The 19,763-nt window shown below is 42.1% G+C and overlaps 1 protein-coding gene across 1 annotated transcript in view; it reads left to right on the top strand.

Moving 5' to 3' along the window:
* FRMPD3 (FERM and PDZ domain containing 3) overlaps window positions 1-19,763 on the top strand; it is a 162,872-nt gene that overhangs the window by 101,913 nt on the left and 41,196 nt on the right. Inside the window, exons 5-8 of the mRNA XM_090264719.1 lie at window positions 7,318-7,422; window positions 11,470-11,577; window positions 14,346-14,477; window positions 15,887-16,006. Coding sequence (XP_090120845.1) covers window positions 7,318-7,422; window positions 11,470-11,577; window positions 14,346-14,477; window positions 15,887-16,006 — 465 coding nt within the window. The remainder of the gene's footprint in view (window positions 1-7,317; window positions 7,423-11,469; window positions 11,578-14,345; window positions 14,478-15,886; window positions 16,007-19,763) is intronic.

Genomic DNA, 19,763 nt, shown 5'->3' with positions numbered 1-19,763 from the left:
TATTTTACAATACATGTGGCCATACCAGTGCATCCTGACTGAATGTCAACCTTGAATACATATACAGTTGATCCTCATTGTTCACAGATTCCATGTTTGCATATTTGCCTATTTCCTAAAATGTATTTGTAACCACAAAATTAATACTCACAATGCTCTCCTAGTCATTTGCAGACATGTGCAGAGCATGAAAAGTTTGAGTCTCTCAATGCACACATTCCCAGCTGAGGTCAAACAAGGCAACACTCTGTCTTCTTATTTCAGCAGTCATACAGAGGTGTCCCAGAGGATAAAGATGGTAGGAGGCAGTGCAATGTACTGCAAGAAACTCTGACTGTGGTGACAGTTGCATGGGGTTTGAATCCCAACTCATGCCCCTATTTGTGGGGTGGCCTCAGGTGAATCACTTAACATTTCAGAACCTTATTTTCTCCTGGTAAAATAAAGAAAATAGAATCTACAGGACGAGTTGCTTTTAGAATTTAAGAGTATAATGTATGTGAGATACATACATACACACATCTGTGAATAACTGTTCAGTATTTATTAGTTCAGTTTTTGAGGTGACTTTATAGGCCATAACTACCGTGAAGAACAAAAATCAACTGAGAGAATCTTCTCTCTAAAGCTACAGTGAAAGTTCTTGAAGATCACCAGTATATGTTCAGTATTATAGCCCCTGTATCATAGAACATATTAATACTACTGTGTTTAAAGTAGGCACTTGGCATCTCATGGGTGCGGAGACCACTGCCTCTTACCAAAACCCTTGTTATGTTTAAGCTGACCACTTCTTCCAGAAGACAGTCTCCCGATAGGTCCAGAATGTGGCCCAATGATTTTTTTAAATAAGAGCCACAAGCAAGTCTGATGCTCAGTAGAATTTAGGATACATTGGACCAGAAAATCTCTAAGGCTCCTGGCAGCTCCTACATTCTGTGGCTGATGATGGTCTAATATAGTGGTTCTCAACACTGGCTGTGCAATGGAACCCCCCATGAAGCCCTTAACTAATATTAATACTTGAGCTCTATCCCTGACCAAGAGAATTAGAAGCCCTGCGAATATAGCCTAGGTATTCCTCTTTTGAAAAGGCTCTCCAGATGATTCTGATATGTAGCCAAGGCACATATTATGAACTACTGGTCAAATATGTAGTCTCTTTCAGATGACATTTTCTTTTTAACAGAGTGACTCATACCATGGCAGACCATTTGGGGATATATTGAGCAGTCACAGGGGTCCTTTCCCAGGGCCCCTCAAATCATTCTGCATAGATAGCTACTTACTAAGCCAATATATATTTAAGGGTGTTCCTTAATATTTGAACAACCAACCATTCCCCATAACTGACTGAATATGTATTAATTTTGGTACTGTTAGACCTTGGCACATAGTATGTCCTCAATAAATACTTTAAAATAGATGAACTACTGGGTTGTGGCCTAGAATGGCCCTGATAAAGCAAGCATACACTCCCTTCAAATGAAACCCTAATTTTCTGGTTCTGAAAACTTAGCCTGTACCCAAAGAGCCACCTTCTGCTTAGAGCCACCTGGCCAGGGAAAAAAGCCAAAATAATAGGAACCACTGCAGAAGAATTGTTTTTCCACAGAGCTTCTTGAAGTATAGTGCTTGGTAGATCGTAGGTACTCAAACAATATTTGCTGAATTGATTAAGCTTAGCAATCAGCTACCTTTTTTTTTTTTTTCTGTGCTTGGTGCTAGGGGGAGACATAGTAATGTAAAATGTCATCTCTCCTACAACCTGGTTGGAGAAATGAGCAATGGTCATGCAGGGAGGGGAATGGAGGAATTGGGGAAGGATTTAGGATCAAGGTAGAATTTGAGCTGGGCTTCAGAGATGTCGTTTAGCTGAGCAAAAGGGACACTGGAGGCCATGAAAGGCAGGGATGGTGAAGAGACAGTATTAGTTGGGCACGGAAGAGCTCAGTGTGTCCAGGGAACTGTGGGCAGAACCACCTGACTAGGCAATAGATGGGGATCATGTGTGGTTCATGGGAGATCTTCGAGGCTGGAGAGAGGACATGTTCACATCTAGGAAGTTCCAAGTAGAGGAAAGAAGGCTGCCTGGGGCCCTTATTAGTGGGCCCATGAAACCAGAATAGCTTTTTATTGTCTCAGCCTCCCATAGTGCTTGCTATGGGAATTGCCTATAAGTATTGGCTCAGGTATGAAAGACAGTGAGCCAGCAGAAAGGAGAATCAGGGCTGTTAGAGCTTTAGGAACCTGAACTTCATCTTCTTAAAATTCTTTCATAATTATCTAAGTAGGGCTCTATCATGCACTAAAATATTTGGCCATATGCTTTACTTCAGACAAGATATAAATGAACACAACCCTAAAATCTGTACTAAAAGAGCCACAAAATTTTTAAATGGCCAAAGAATCACTAGCTGCTGAATTCAGTTCTGAGGGAGAGGCAGGCTTTCTCCTCTATTGCTTATTCTACCCAACTGCTGGCTTCATATTTGTTTCAAGGGGCTTGCATTGGCCCCAGAGGTATTTAGTAATTTTAGTCCCTTGTTTCAAGCTAAAATTCATTTTAGCCAGAAAGGGTACCTGTTGCAAAATGAGACCCCCAGCTGCTTGAAGGAAAAATGGGTCAGTGAAGAGCTCAGATGTCTCATCTTTAAGGTACTCAATCAATCTATGCTTAATGGGTTAGGACATTTTCAACAACATAAATTTCTGGGCTCCATCCCTTCAGAGATTCTTACTTTTTAAGTCTGGTGTAGGTTTAGGATTCTGTATTTTAACAACCCTTCCCTAATGATTCTTGTCATCATGAAGGTTTTAGAACCAGTGGGTGGCTGTATGCTAATGAGTTGATGCAGAGATCAGCAAATTTTTCTGTTAAGGGCCATATTATTTTAAGCTTTGCAGGCCATACATTATAGCACAAAAGCAGCCATTGGCAATACAGTAGTCCCACTCTATATTGCGGTTCACTTATCATGGCCTCACTGTATTGCAGAATTTTTAAAAATATTATATTTAATTATTTATCGTGGATTTTTCGCTATATTGCGGGATTTTGCGGTGCTGTATACGTATGTTGTTAAAGTTACGTAGGTTTAAGAGTGTAGAATAAATGTAAGTTTCCTACTTCGCAGGGGGTCTAGAATGTAATACCCGCAATAAGTGAGGCAATACTGTATATAAATGAAGAGCGTGGCTATGTTCCAATAAAGCTTTATTTATTTATTTATTTATTATTTTATTTTATTTTTTGATTTTTCAATTAGAGTTGTCCCATTTTTCCCCCATTTCTCTCCCCCACCCAGCCCACCCCTTCTCCCACAATCATATCCCTCCCCGTTGTCCATGTCCATGAGTCATTTATACATGTTCTTTGACTAAGCCCTTCCCTTACTTATCCCCCTTCTCTCCCTCCCTATTGACTGCTATTCTGGTCTTTGTCCCATTTAGTTCATTTGTTTGTGTTGTCCTTTAGTTTCCTGTATTAGGTGATATCATAAACAGGTGGTGTGCAGGATTTGGCCCATGCAGACCCAAAGTCTGCTGGCCCCTCCTGAATTGTGTTCATTACTCCTCCCTCATACCACATTTGTAGTTTGACCAGTGTCTTCCCAATTTTCAGTATTTTAATTCAAATGAATTTAAAAAGATCAAAACTATGAACACTAAAATGATAACAAACTCACAACTATCAACAACTGAATCTAAAAAATAAAAACAAAATCCAACTAAGCAAACCAGAATAGGAACAGAATCATAGGTATGGGGATCATTTGGAGAGTTATCAGCTGAGAGAGGTAGAGGAAGAAATGGGGAAATGGTGCAGGGACTAAGAAGCATAATTGGTTGGTACAAAATAGACAGGGTGAAGCCAAAGAACTTATATGCATGACCCATGGACATGAACTAAGGGGAGTGGGATTGCTGGAGGGAAATGGGGGTACTGGGCAGAGGAGAGCAAAGGGGAAAAAATTGGAACTACTGTATCAACACAATCAATAAAATATACTTAAAAAAAAAAAAAAGAAAAGAACTTCAGGCCCCATAGCTGAGCTTTGAATATGCTTTGGGACAGGGAAACCTTTGAGAGCCCCTTGTAGCCACATAGCAAGGCAGGTGTCATTGTGTCAAAGCATAAAGCTAGTGTGACTCTGTGACGTGTAGCAAAGGGCAACTGGCAATGGGTGAGTCACCATGAGCGATCGAGGCTGAAGAGTGTGAATAGGATGGAGTCTTAAGATTGGGGCACGAACAAGCTGAAAAATGGCTCTGTAATAGACACCAAAAACGATTATAATACCTGAAAATAATGGCAATCCCACTTGCTCCCTCATGATTTTGTTCCCATATATCTGAATCTTTTGTTTGTAGTGGTATCTCTAGGACAGGATCTCATGTTGGACTTTATTGATAGGGGTAGCAAGGAGGCTGTCCCTTCCACATAGGTAAATACATAAAAGGATGCCAGTTGGGATTCTTCATATGTTTGAATCTATTCAGTAGGGCCAAAGTAGAACTAGAACCAGTGGATGAAAGATCAGGAATGGACTTTCAGCTTTGGCCTGCTGTGAGGAACAATCACTAACCCAAGACTCAGGAAACTTGGGTTCCAGTTTTGGCTCCACTACAAAATTATTTTGATAACTTTGAGTAAACCATATCCTCTTCCCAGGCCTCCATTTCATGTGTAAAAATTAAGGGTGGACTGCATGGCCCATCAGTTCTCTAGAGATGTCTCATTCCACACTGCACACTAGGGCATCCCATGACAGATGATTACAGAGAAAGGAGAGTGTCTGTCAGGTAGAACTAAGATTTTACTTGCCTCATGTCTGTGGCACCCATGGAGTCAAAGAGAGCTGCCTGAACATAGCTACAGATCTTTCTCTCTTGCCCCTTCCTTGTGCTCCTGCTGCAGCCTGCAGGATTTTAGCACCAGGATGTGCAACACAAAGGCATTTCTCAAGCCCCATGAACAATCAATACTGTAATCTCTGCAGTGATCTCCAGCCCTGGATTTTGTTGTGCTGTATCGTCTGCAGCCAACAAATTGTCCCTGTGGCTCAGGATAAGGTGTCCAAGGTTCCTTTAGTTCAGTGGTTTTCAACTTTAGCTGCATTTTGAAATCACTGGAAGCATAAATAACAACACCTGGGCCCCACCCCCAGGAATTTGATGTAATTGGTATGGAGTGGAGCTTGGGCATCAAATTTTAAAAGCTGTCCTTTAGTGTTTTTGCTAGGACTGAGACCCACTGAGGTTTTGCCGGACTCAAGTTGAATAGGTGGCTTTCTGCAAACTACTCTATGTAGGGAATGAGATTTTTGTCTGTGAAAGAAAACACAACTGGGACCAGGGCGCCTAACCTGATGAGGATGTTTGTTTCTGATGTGTCTTTTTTCTTAGGGCTCTGCCCTCCTGTGGCTGATCTGGTAAATGAATTTCAGCCACAACATTAATGGCAGAAAATAGCTTAATGTATGGCCTTCCTAGATGGCAGAGACCTTCAGGCCTTAACATAAAGAAGTTCTGGACTGTAGGACTTCAAGGCTTCATGACAAGGCTGGGAGGGAAGGTGGTTTGAAGGAGCCTAATCTGATTTCCCCCAGTCTCCCTCATTTCAGAAAATGACAAACTTGTTTTTCCTGTTGACTCCTTTCTTTTTTTTTCACTTCCTATATCCAGTTCATCAACATATTATCTTGATTCTATCTTCAGAATATAGCAAGAATTCACTCACTTTTCTTCATTATTACCATCCTAGCCCAAGCTGCCATCATATTTTAATTGTATCATGGCAACAGACTCCTAATTGGTCTCCCTACTTTGGCATCACACTTCTATGCTATTTTCCACACAGCAGCCAGAGGAATCCTTTTATGAATAAAATGCAAGTCCGACCCTGTCTGCTCAAAACCATCCAGTGGAGTAAAATTCAAAATTCTTGCCATATATTACAAGGATCTACATGACCAAGCCCCACACTGCCTCTGTAGGCATGACCCCTATGACTCCTCCTCAATCATTCTGCTGCATCACACTGGGCTCCCTTGCTGTTCTAAATGCATCCCACTTAAACTTCCACCTCAGAGCCTTTATTGTTGTTTCTGCCCGGAAGGCTCTTTCCCCAGATAGCCTCACGGCTTCTCTCTCTGATTTTCTTCAGGTTTCCGCCTAAATGTCACCTCCTCAAAGAGGTCTTCCCTGACCATCCTGTCTAGACTAACACTCCCATTACTTCCACTCTCACTCTCTTATTCTCTTATGGCATCCCTTACCCTGCTCAGCTTGTCCTCATAGTCCTTATTTGCTACCTAAATGATATTTGTTTGTTGTATGCCTGTCCCTGCTAGAATGAATGTTCCTTGAGTCCAGGGAGTTTTGTCTGTCTTGTTTACCACTGAATCCCTCATCACCTAGAACAGTTCTTGCCACATAGCAGGCTCTTCCTAAATTTGTCACATAAATGGCTAAATGCCCCCAAAGACATGATTCCTGCATTTCCTCCAATCCAAAGAGCACCCAGGAAAGACTTAGGTTCAATGTTTGCTAACCATGCATCCTGCTGAATTTGTAGGACAATTCTCAAGAACTAGAGAGACTAGCTGATTCTATGGGCATTTCATACAGAATTGAATGAACAAAGTGGTAGAGAGTCCAGAACTAGAAAGCCAGGAAACCTGGGTAAATCCCTAACATCTCTGTTCCTGAGTAGTGTATATATTGCAGATTAATCATTTTGGAGTGCTAGGCACACTTTCTCCCACACCTAAAATAATATTTTCTAATACAAGGTGCCTTCCTAGGGGCAGGGCATAGCTGTGAGATGAATAAAATCAATAAAAACTATCATTTAGGTATATCTTACAGTAAGAAAGCCAAATATATAAAAATTCACTGTATGTTATTATTAAAGAAATTTTGCAAACTCCCTTAGACCTAAAGCATTAATAATGGGATTCAGTTTACCCCAATTTGGTTCATGCACAGATTTTTCAGAACACACCAATCCCAGGGTGGGGCAAAAGTAGGTTTATAGTTGTTTGTATGGAAAATATTCTAATACAATAATTTAGAAATAATAATACAAGAATAAACTGTGTTTTGCATACTCACAACTGTATACCTACTTTTGCCCCACACTGTATAAGGAAGCATTTAACACATTGCCTTGCACCTACTGGAGGAACAATACATATTTATTGACTTATTGATCAGTAAGGGAAAGCGTACCCACATCTTAACTCTGGTGTTGGCAAACGTCAAGTTTTTCTCAGGAATGGAGAAGTCACTAGCCCTCTGTTCTTTTTCCAGTCCCCCAAATCTGCCTTCATCAGTGCTGCAAAGAAGGCCAAGCTGAGATCCAATCCTGTGAAGGTCCGATTTTCCGAGCAGGTGGCAGTTGGAGAAACAGATGCAGTAAGTATAGCTTCCACTCTTTCCTCACCCCTTGGCCAGAATCAGTCCAGCTGTCAAGCTCTCACTCTGGGACAGTGCTCATATGCTACTCCCCAGAGTGGACAGCATTATGAAGGGCTTGAAGGGAGAGACCTCGAGGCTCTGGATAGATGCGAGTGAGGAGTGTGTGTTGTTCAGAGAGGCCCTGGGCATTGTGGGGAGAAATGATATGTTATCAGTTCACTCAAGATCCTCATGCTGCTTAGAGAAATTTCATCTCTAGTACAGTAGCTTACACTCAGAATCAGTGCTCCATAACATGTTTTGGCTACTTGATAGAAACAGGAATGAAGTAGTGGTTTTCTGAAGATCCGTAGAGAGAGTGGCTGGTGAAATTGAGGTCTCTTCACATTGAAGTGGTCCTGCAACTCCACATCTTGACTGAAGAAGACTGTGCAGTGAAAGGTGAAGCAGACTAGGGGAAATGGTACAGACTCATCAAGTTGCAAAGCTTTTTCTTAGGCACCTGCTGTGCTCCCAGCACTGCAACGGATGCGAAATAAATACCTGTTTTCTAGCACTGGATACATGTTGGTGATGTTGGGAGGCAAGTAGTTCAGATTGAGACAATATAGGATACCCCGCTGAGTGGTATGGTTTTGAGGAGCAGGTGATGTTTCTCAGCTCATGCTATGTGCCAGCCAATTTGAGAGGTCATGGCCCACCTGCTGTCTTTCTCACTTCTATGTGGGATTTACATGAGCTGAGATGTCTGCTACAAATAGGCAAATGACAAATAGGTGGGCAGAGATCAGAAAGATGTATGGTAAGCAATAATGGATTATATGACCAGAGTCCCCCAGGAATCTGCAGATGTTGGTAATATCTGGTTGGGGTGGGGTGGGGTTGGGGGTGGGAATTGGGGTGAAGGGATAGCCAGAGCTACCAGCCACCTGCGTGCTTTTGCAGGCTTCCATGTGCTGGGCTTTCGGGAGGCCCACAGCATATATGTACTGAGGCACAGCTGCAGTTGAGAGAATCTAGGAGGCCCAGACTGAGTGGGAAAATCAGTGGGGCAGAGGCACTCAGGAGAAGGGATAGAAGACACAGGTGTCTTTCATCTCCATTTGTCTGACTATCCTTCCCAAACTCAGCCCAGGCCCTCCTCCATTCCTGTTGGAGGAAGGGTACAAAGCCCAAGGGACTAACTACAGGGCCCCACTGGTAAGCTGTATGAATAATTTTGGTGGTTGGGCTTTATGTCAGTAATAGCAGAAGTTGAAGAGAAGCAGGGGTTGGTGAGGAGAGAGGAAAGGGAGCAGTATGGAGTCCCGGCAGATCAGGAAGAAGCAGACCCTGAGGTTCCAGTCACTAAGAGGGTATTTATGTCCTGAGCCCTTGAAAATACAGGGGAAATGTGACTTGATTTTGTAAAGTATAGATAGGTGCAACCTATTGAGTCTCAGCGTTATAGAGTAATCAATCAAGGTCAGGCCACTCAGTAAAGAGCTTCCTCTCTTCCTCTTGCTTACCTTCTTTCCCTCCTTTTTTCTCCCTTCTCTTCCTATTTCTTCCAATCTTCCTCCTTCATTCTTCCCTTCCTCCACCATGACTTCCCTCTCCATACATACGTCTCAGCTAGCCACAGGCAGAATCAAGCCCAACTCCAGACCAATCTGAAAGAAAATACCCCAGAGTTGCTGAGACCCTCCGAGGTTCTTTCTGTTACTTCTGAACAGGCCACTAGGTGTGGTGTGGGGATCTTGTCTGCAAGAAGGACAGACATCAATCTCCCCATTCTAGTTGTGCTCAGGATATTACATGATGTCACACAGCATACCACCACCACTACCACCACTGCCACCAGTGTGGACCATAGCAGCCTCACCATTGTTGGGACCTGGGGGAGTCCATGTCTATCATCCTTTTCCCTTCATGTTCCAGGGCTTTATTAAGCATCCAGAGCAAAATTAAATCCTGTGGGTGGGCCTTTCCAATTCTATTTTTAAACAACATCAATTAAATAATTATCTGAGTCCAACCCACTGTGCTAATAAAACCTACCACCACTTAGTGGCAACAGCCTGGGGATCTGGGGCCTCTGGACTTGGCAGGAGCAAGGTATCTCAGTATCAGGGAGAGAACCAGGTAATCACATTTTTTCAACTCTATAACCCATCGCTTCCCACCATGGCTTGACTCCTAGCTCCCCACCACTGCCAACTACACTCCAACCCAGGAGGACTTACTTTTTCATGTTTTCATACTTGGTCCGTGACAGTCCCTAGATCTCGATTGTTCTCTTATTGCCTCCTAATAGTCAATACCTACCATCTCCTTCAAAGTAAAAATCCAATTCCCCTCATCTGGGAAAACCTAACACCTTTTGGTTCGTTTTGGTTTTATAATAATTCTCTAATGGATTCATGTGTGTGTGCATGTGCGCACACACCAAGTCACTACAACAAGAGTGTAAGACTAAACCCAGGTCTTCTGTTTTTTTATACCCCCATGTGGCTGAGCACAGTGCAGGGCATATAGTAGAGGCCCAATGAGTAGTCACTGAATTAAGGAATCTGGTTATCTTATGCAGTTTTTCAGTTCCTGGAAAACTGATGACATTGGCCCTGGGAAATTGTTGGATTCTTGTGATGAGTCTAATCACTCAAATAAGCATATATGAAGCATGTACCACTCATATGTTCAGCAGTAATTTATTGAGTGAGCATCATCTGTGTGCCAGGGACTCTGCTCAATGTTATGACTACAAAGATTAAATAGGACATAGTTATTGTGTTCTGAGTTCAGTGTTCAATTTTGAAAGACAAAAATTTTTCAAAAAATATGAGGAGAGCACTGAGAGAGGTGTGTATAAGTTGCTGTTGAAACACATGGGAACACCAGGTCCAAGGACCTGATGATACTGGACAAGGTTTTCCAGAACTCATATTTAAGCTGGATTTTAAAGGATGAGTAGGAGTTTGCCGAGGAAGGAAAGAGGAAGACAGAGGGAACAGTTTTTATTTTACAAATATTTGTTGATAATTAACATGTACCACTCTATAAATAAATACCTGGGCCAGGAAAACTTTTGCTAAGGAATAATCAAGTATTCGCAAATGGGTTTTGTCAGTGGTTCTCAATCAGGGTCAGTAATGTTCACTTTCAGAGAACTTTTGGAAATGTGTGAGGGTTTTTGGATCATCCCCATGGTTTGGCATGTTATTGACATTTAGTGTCTAAGGGTCAGAGATACTAAGTGTCCTGCGGGGAGTGAGACAGTCCCGGAATGATGACTTGTTAGAGGTAAGGAGGCATGAAAGAACAGCATGGTTACCTGGAATGGCAAGGCATGACTCTGGGTAAGTAGGCAGGTGCCAGGTCAGGAAGGAGCTAGGATGCCACAGGAGAGGGAGAATGGTAGAGAAAATGCATGGATGGAGAAGTGAACTCAGTATTTGAAGGGCCTGGTGGAAAGGGAGGTGTCAGGAGATAAGAGTGAGGTAGGCTCCTAAAGAGGCATCCCATCAGCCCTTCAGTGTGGGGTGGTCTCTGTGGGCCAGCCAGCACTCTAAGCTATGGAGCTTTGAGCCACAACAGAATATGGGTGTACTGTGACATCAAATGGTGAACATTAAAAAAAAAAGATTTTATTTATTTTTAGAGAGAGGGGAAGGAAGGGAGAAAGAGAGAGAGAGGGAAACATTGATTTGTTTCTGGGTGCCTCTCACATGCCTCCAACTGGAGACCTTGCCCACAGTCCAGGCATGTGTCCTGATCAGGAATTGAATAAGTGACCTTTTGGTTTGCAGGATGACACCCAACCTACTGAGCCACGCTAGTCAGGACTCAAATGGTGAACTTTTGATATGGCTCAGTGTCTTGGAGGATTTGGTTTTGGTGTCCATATAACATTATTAGTGATCTGGCTCTTTCCTCTTTGTCCTTTCATACGTTTGGCTCCCTGTCTACTTCACACACTCCTTTCCATTCCTTTCTATACTCTTCCTCTGGTTTCTTTTCTTCTTCTAAATGAGACCTTCTCCTTGTACTTTTGTCTATTCACAGAAAATGATGAAGAAAGAAGCTCTTCTCCTCATCCCCAATGTCCTGAAGGTTTTTTTAGAAAATGGGCAGATCAAGTCATTCACATTTGATGGCCGGACCACTGTTAAGGTACAAACAGAGTTTCCTGTCGGGTCAGCATTGCTCTCTCTGGAGCACACACAGCTGCTGGTCTCCTGGTTGGTTTTTCTGAGTCTGTGGAGAGTTGCTCACTGCCAGAGCAAGGTGGCCTCTGAGCTCCTACTGCTGTGAGCACCTGGCTGTAAAAACACAGTCCTCAGATGATGGGGGAGGGGAGAATTTACATGCCTAACTCTGTGCTAGTGATTGTAAATGTGTATGCATGCCAGACATGTGTACGTGCATGCATAAAGGCATATGTGTATGCATGCACATGTCCATACACATCTACTGGTGAACTGATTTGTGTGAGTATTACACTGGGTCCTTCAAGACTCTTAGGAGCTAAGGAGTGTGAAGATCATTAAACCACTTATAAAGCAAAAGTGATTTATATTGATACACTAACACATGCACATGTTTACACACAGAAATCAGCAAACACAATCTCTCTGGAGATTAGCTTAGCCATGACTTGCTTTTTAAATAACAAGCAGATCTTAAGCACTGAACCAAGATTTGAAAAGTCTAGCAATAGTCCCTTTGACTATTCTTTTTACAGGAAGAACAATTACTGAGCTGTGATTCTTAATGGCTTGGCCAGGTGTCAAAATTGTAACAATTTCCTTGGGCCTGATGAGGAGAGGTGATGATACAATTAACCCCCAGGTTCAGCTCTGCTCTGGGACAGAAATGTCTGCTCCTGCTTCTCTTATGGACTCTCTCCAGAAAGAGAATGCCATTTCCATAATTAATGTTTTCATGTAACCAGTGCTGCCCAGACTGATGGGTGGCTACAGTGCCTGCCCAGAAAACCCACCTTGGCTCAAATGTGTTCTAAGGTATCCATGCGGAGGCTAAGGCAACCCTATAAATCAAGAAACCCCTGGGACAGGAAACTTTCCCTAAGAGGTGCTCGGAATTGGCCTTGACAGTGGTTCTCAGCCAGGGGTGGCATTGCCCTCTCCCAGACAGTTTTTAGGAATGTCTGAGGCATTTGGGGGTCATCCCCATGGATGCCACTGGCATTTAGTCTCTCAGGATTAGAGATGCTAAGTACCCTGTAGGGAGTGGGACAGTCTCTGAATTATGGAGAATCATCCCACCCAAAATGCCAGTAGCACCCTAGTTGCAAAACACTGAGCCTACCCCATGTTGAACCAAGAGTTTTTTTGAAAGGCGCAGACCTGGGTGCATCCGCCATGAGACTGAGGACCAAAACATACTCCTTAGTATGCCCTGGGATAGTCTCTTGGCTATTGAATGTCTCATCCCATGGAAGGAGCATTGAACTGGATCTAGGTCACCCAGGAGTATCCAAATGTCCCAGTTGTGGATATCTCCTTGCATCAGAATCTTCCTTTGTATTAATTCATGGGTTGGTATGTTCATTTTAGATCTGTCCCTACACTGGAGCTTTTACTCCTCTTTTTCCCCTTGGAACCTTCAAGTGTTCTCCCACCTAACAACATCACCACCATTGTGACTTTCAGGTAGCTCCAGCCTTCTAGGACAACAGTGATTCCTGACTTGTGATTTCACTCTGACTTTAGTGGGGTACACTGGCTATTCATTGGAACTTGGACAGGCTGCCAAGCCACTTGTCCCAGAGAGGTACCTGAGTGAATTGACAGCCTGGCATGGGGACTATTATACTTGTAACACCAGTTGACAATCACTAGCTTGGCCATCCACAATCCCAATGCAGCTGAACTGCAAAGAAAACCTCATTTGGTCCTGCCAGAGCTCCAGAAACACTGGCACCTCTGTGTCTACTTGGGTAATACAAAGAGATAATCTCAAGTACCCACAAATTTCCAGCTGAACATTTGAATGCATCACTATCTTTTTCATGTTCACTGAGGGGCTTTTTGGCAGCCTTGGCTGTAAGGGAGCTTCACAATCCGAAGCCTGCATCTTCCCAGCCTTTGGGGGCTGAGTGATGCTGACTCCACAAGCACACACTCTGGAGCCCAGTGTGGGCTGAAGTCACAGCAAATAGATGGCAGAAGTCTCAAACTGACATTTGGCCAACCCCCACAAATATGTTTACAGACACCCTAATATTAAAAGTAGGGAAGCAGAGCAGACAGATCCCAGAAGTAGTCAGATTTATGACTGTACACAAGACACGTGACATGGTTCCTGTGTGTGAGCACATTTTTCAAGTCGCTAAATTGATTGTCTCTAAAAGCCAGCTATGATAAAAAATGAACATGTTGCCAGTAACTCAGGTCATTCGATTTAGATTTTGAATCCAGAAAGTTGACTTTTTAATTATGTAAGTGTAGCTTTTGCTTTTTTAAATTCCTAAATAAAGAGTTGAGGGACAAATTAGAGTGAACATTCTTACATGAGAAGGTAAGGGAAGAACAGCAGAGTGCCTGGCACTTACTAAGCACTCAGGAAATAACTTGTTGAAAGGAGGACTAGGAGGAAAGGAGGGACAGCAATTACCTTCTTTTGTTGTATGCCTAGCCAGGCCAAATGCAGAAACACTTCTCTCCATCCCCTGCACCATTGGTGTTCCCCAGGGCCCAAACCTCTGAATAGCATTCATGTGTCACTCTCCTCATCCTGCAGCACAATGCCTAAACCACCGTAAAGCCTGGTCTCTCTGTCTGGCCCACTTTTCCAGCCTCAGAATTTTCCCCAGGACTATCTTTCTTGGTATTCAGTCCCTCTCACTCATGTTTGGTGCTTAGAGTAGCTTACAGCTGGAACGGAGCTCCCTTTCAAGGCTCTTTTCTCTTCCACAGGATGTGATGGTAACATTACAGGACCGTCTTTCCCTGAGGTATATTGAGCACTTTGCTCTTGTCCTTGAGTATGCTGGGTCAGAACAGAACCACAAGTTCCTGCTTCTCCAGGAGAAGCAGCCCCTGGCTTATGTAAGTAACTCTTTTATCCTGGCTTAATAGCTTTGCATGTGGCCTTTACTAGAGAAGAGGACCCCAGACATTCTCTTTCTGTAAAATTCATAATGACATATTTGGCCAGCTCCTGGAAGTTACAGTTCTCAATCAAAATCTACTTATACCTCAAGAGGGCTTTTGGTAATGTTCCTTGTGACCTAAAGAGGGCATGAATATTGTTAGTCCTGGTCTGTATGGGAAAAGTGTGGGGTGATAATTCACTGCATGGCTCCTGGAATGCTGAGTTGAACATTGCCAACTCTCCTATCTCCTGGAAGCTGTGCCTGCTAGACTTTTCTGCCTCTGAGAGGAAACTTGGCCTTCACTGGAAGGCTGTAATGAAAGGGCCAGCCAATGGAGTTTAGTCAGACCAGTGAGGCCAGGACAAATGTGGGATGGGAATGGGCTGATTGGGGCCAGGGATGGGCAGCATGTCACCCATGTCAACTTCCAAGGCAGAGTAGGAGATAGCATCATATCATCTTAGTCTTTGCTAAATGGAAAAAGACTGAGGAAATCCAGGATGGATGCATAGTATTTCACCAACAGTGAAGCACCAGGAAGGCCAAAGAAGCAACCAGGGCCAATCAATATTCCCAGAGAAGGAGAGAAGGATTTGGAGAAGGACAGCTGGGAAGTGAAACAAAAGCCAGAATCAGATGCAAAAAATGGAAGGACTTTGGAAAGAAAAATTATTCAAGTTTAGCTCTCAGCCAAATGCTGTCTAGGGATTCCTAGGTTCCCACCTATGAAGGGAAAGTTATGAGTGTCCTGCTTGGGGAGAGGTCTAAATGCCTCTCTGCCCCTCAAGGGATCTTTTGGATCCAATTGGTCTCTTGTTTCAAATAGGATTTTAAACGTTTTTATTGAAAAAAATAAAACATCAAATATATACAAGAATAGAAGGAATTGTATAAGGAATTCTTTTTACCCAGTTCCAGCTTCAGCAGTTATTGTTTTTTATTGTCTATTTATTTCATCTATACCTCCAAATGAAATTCCCTTTGATTTATCTTCTAATCAGCTGGGCCCCTCTGTAAGGTGAAGGGATTAGCCCCAAAGCAAAAAAAAAAAAAAAAAAAAGTCAGAGAAATTCCCAGGAGCCCTCTCTTCTGACCTAGTATCTGGAACCTTAGACCCAGTTGTTGATAAAGGCCAGGTTCTGGATAAGTGGTTAAAAATTCTAGTCACTTGGGTAAGAACAGCAGAAAAGAGTGCCTCCTCATCAGTTTTCTGTAAGGGTAATTGGAATTGGCCAGGCAGGAGACAATACCCTTGCTCTGCCCCAAGCCCCTCCTTGAAAAGCCACCAAGCTGGCTCCTACTAGCACAGAGCCATTGATTCCCAGATCTCTTTGCCTCCCACCTCTCATCCCTGGGATTCAGGTGGTGCAGCGGACACACTATCATGGAATGAAATGCCTCTTCCGAATAAGCTTCTTTCCCAAAGACCCTGTGGAGCTGCTGCGTCGGGATCCTGCTGCTTTTGAGTACCTGTACATCCAGGTAGAGTCTAATTTGAGATACAGAGAGAGACAGACCAATGGATAAAAAAACAGGCAAGCTGTTCTGCCATCAAGGAAGTCACTATGTAAATTTTTCCAACCTCCAGGTAGCTGTGAAGGCCCTTTCGTTTTCTGCTGCCATTGTAGAACATGGCCAAGTTGACTGGCCTAGTGACCTAAGCTGGCTGTGTCTCAAAATCCTGTTGTTTGTTTAGACATATCTCATCAATTTTCAGGAGTAAGCAACACCGATAACTGTGGCACCATCACAGAATCCCAAGGTTCAACAAGCCCATTTGGGTACACAGGATTTCCCAACCCCTAGTGCCTAGCTCCAGTAAAGAGATGATTTCCAATTCAGTTCATCCAGAGACATCTACTCTAGGCCAGGCCCTGTGTTCTCAGTACTGGTAATCATGATGAACAAAGAAATGTCTGACTTGCTAGAGCTCATAGTATGTGCAAAAATAAATAAAAGACAGTGTAGCAGGGAGCATTGCCAGTAGCAGCATCCAGGAAGCAGTTTGCCAACTTTGCATAGGAGGAGATAGTGAAGGCTTCACAGAGGAAGTGATGTGTACATGCTCTTAGCCTTGAAGGATGAGTGGATGCTTGCTGTGTGCGGAGTTGGAGTGAAGGAAGCACGTTCTACACAAAGGGACTTGCATCTGCAAAGGCTTGGTGACATGAGACAGTATAGCATGGTGTAAGAGCTGTGAGTAAATTATTATGGCTGGAATGCAAAAGGTGAAGTAAGGAGTGGTAAGAAATGAAATGGGAGAAACAGAAAGCAGATGGTGAAGGGCTTGGTAGGTCATGGCAAGCACAGGCTTTAAAATGATTTAGGGCAGTGGTTCTCAAAATGTGGTCCCTGGACCAGCAGTAGAAGGATTAGCCAGGAACTTGTTAGAAATGCAAATTCTTAAGCCCTAGCCTAGTCCTACTGAATCAGAAACCCTGGCATTTGGGCCCAGCAACCTGCTTTAACAAGACTTCTAGGGGATTCTGATTCCCAGTGGAGCATGAAAACCACTGTTTCAGGGCAGTGGGTCCTAACTTTAGCAGCACATTAGAATTATCTGGGAAGCTTTGAAAAAAATGTTCTTCCCACGCAAGACCAAATAAATCAAAATCTACGGGAATGGGGCCCAAACATTTACATTTTCTAAATTCCTCATGTGATTCAGACATGCAGCTAAAGAAATCCTGCTGTAGGATGAGGGCACAGAAATGTTGAAAGGAGAATAGCCTGGCCAGATGAGCAATTTTGAAAGAATGCATCATGCAGAGGAAGTACACCAGCTAGGGAGTTATCACAGTGGTCCAGAAAAGAAATAATGGGGGCTGGAATCAGGGCAGTGATGGAGGGGTTAGGTTGGAATGCAAGAGATATTTGAAAGGTATAATTGATGGGCTTTGAGCTGATAAGTAATAGAGGTGGTACTGTTCCCCATGATAGGCAGTGGGATGAGTTTGAGGAAAAGATGAGTTCATTTTGGAATATGTTGAGTTTTAGGTGCCCATAGGACATACAGAGTGCTTGATGAGGGAAAAAACCCTCAAACCTCATCTCTGATGATGCCTGATGGAGATGTGTTTATAAGACATTCTGGTTGTCCTTGCTGCCCCTTCTGACAACCTAAAATGTTAGGAACTTTTTTCAAACAGCCTTGGGTTTCTTTACCAGCACTTTAGTGGGCAGTGAGTTGTGGTTCCTCTATGAATTTTATAAGTTTAGTTCTCATTTTATTTGCCCTATATTTTTTCATTCAAGCTTCCGGGAATCATCTTGATTCAAATATTTTGGAATTTGGTGACAAAACATATCCATCCTCTCTCCCCTTTGTGATGATATAGACTTCAGCTGTATTCTTCCTTTTTAAAAAATATTTTAAAGATTACTTTTAAGGTTTATTTTCAGTTATAGTTGACACACAATATATTAACTTCAGGTGTACAACATAGTGAATAGACATTTATATACCTTATGAAGTGATCACCTTGATGAGTCTAGTACCGATCTGGCACCATACATAGTTATTACAATATTATTGACTGTATTCCTTCTTTTTATTGTTGTATATTCCCTCTTTTTTATATTGAACAGCTTTATTGAAATCTAATTGACACACAACAAACTGCACATACTTAAAATGTATCATTTGATAAGTTTTGACGCATGTTTATACCCATGAAACCATCACCACAGTCAAAATACTGAATATATCTATTACCCCCAAAGGTTTCCTCAGGCTCCTTTGTAACTTATCCTCCCATCTTCGGGCAACAACTGATCTGCTTTCTCTCAATATTAATTAATTTACATTTTCTAGAGTTTTATATAAGTGAAATTGTACAATATGAACACTTCTTTTGGTCTGGCTTCTTTCACTCAGCATAATGATTTTGAGATCCATCCATGTTGTTGTGTGTATCAGTACTTCATTCCTTTTTATTGTTGAGTAGTATTCCATAGTATGGATGTACCAAAATTTATCAGTTCATCTGCTGATAGATATTTGGGTTTTATAGTTGTGGCTACTACAAACAAGCTTCTATGACCATTTATGTACAAGTCTTTGTATGACATATACTCTCCTTAACTTCTTAAAAAAATTCCAGTACTGTTTTCCAAAGTGGCTGTACCACTTCACATTCCCACCAACCATGTATGAGAGTCCTAGTTTTTCCACATCCTCATCAGCACTTGGTATTGTTTTTTTATTTTTTATTTTAGTCATTCTAAAAGTATGCAGTGGTATTTCATTGTGTTTTTCATTTGAATTTCCATAATGACTATTTAAACATCTTTTCATGTGCCTATTTTCCATCCTGCATCTCATTTTGGTGAAGTGTCTGCTCAAATTTTTTGCCCACTTTTAAAAATTGGGGTTATTTTCTTGTTATCGAGTTTTGAGAGTTATGTATGTATTCTGGACAAAAGTCATTTGTTGGATATGTTATTTGCAGTTATTTTCTCCCAGTCTATGGCTTGTCTTTTTAGTTTCTAAACAATGTCTTTCACAGAGCAAAAGTTTGAACTTTGATAAAATCTAGTTTGTCGATTTGTTTTTTTATGGTTGTGCTTGTGGTATCATATCTAAGAAATCATTGCCTAACCCAAGGTCAAAAGATTTTCTCCTATCTCATTCTGGAAATTTTATCATTTTAGATTTTACATTTAGGTCTGTGATTCATTTTGAGTTAACTTTTGTATGTGGTACAAAGTACTAATCAAAAAAATTATTTTGTCTATGGATATCTACTTGTTCTAGCACCCTTGGTTAAAAAAAAACTATCATTTCTCCACTGAATTGCCTTTATACTGCTGTCAAAAATCAGTTGTCTATACAGTAGCCCCTCTCTATATCGTAGTTCACTTAACGCGGCCTCGCTATATCGTGGGATTTTTAAAAATATTATATTTAATTATTTATCGCAGATTTTTTGCTATATCGCGGAATTTTGCAGTACTGTATACATATATTGTTAAAGTTACGTAGGTTTAAGAGTGTAGAATATGTTTAAGAACATAAGTAGTGTTTATAAAAGTGTAGAAAAGGTTAATAAGGGACTGGGAACAGTTTATAAGTGTGTGGGAAGGGTTTATAAAGCCTTAAAATATATATAAATACTAAAATAAATGTAAGGTTCCTACTTCTCGAATTTTCACCTATTGCGGAGGGGGGTCTAGAATGTAATACCGACGATAAGTGAGGGAATACTGTATATATGTGGGTCTATTTATGAACTATCTG

Source organism: Furipterus horrens, unplaced genomic scaffold (assembly GCF_987537825.1).
Source record: "Furipterus horrens unplaced genomic scaffold, mFurHor1.1.pri manual_scaffold_17, whole genome shotgun sequence".
NCBI classification, from domain to species: domain Eukaryota; kingdom Metazoa; phylum Chordata; class Mammalia; order Chiroptera; family Furipteridae; genus Furipterus; species Furipterus horrens.
The sequence above is the reverse complement of the archived record's forward strand: the minus strand, read 5'-3'. Positions and strand labels throughout refer to the sequence as shown.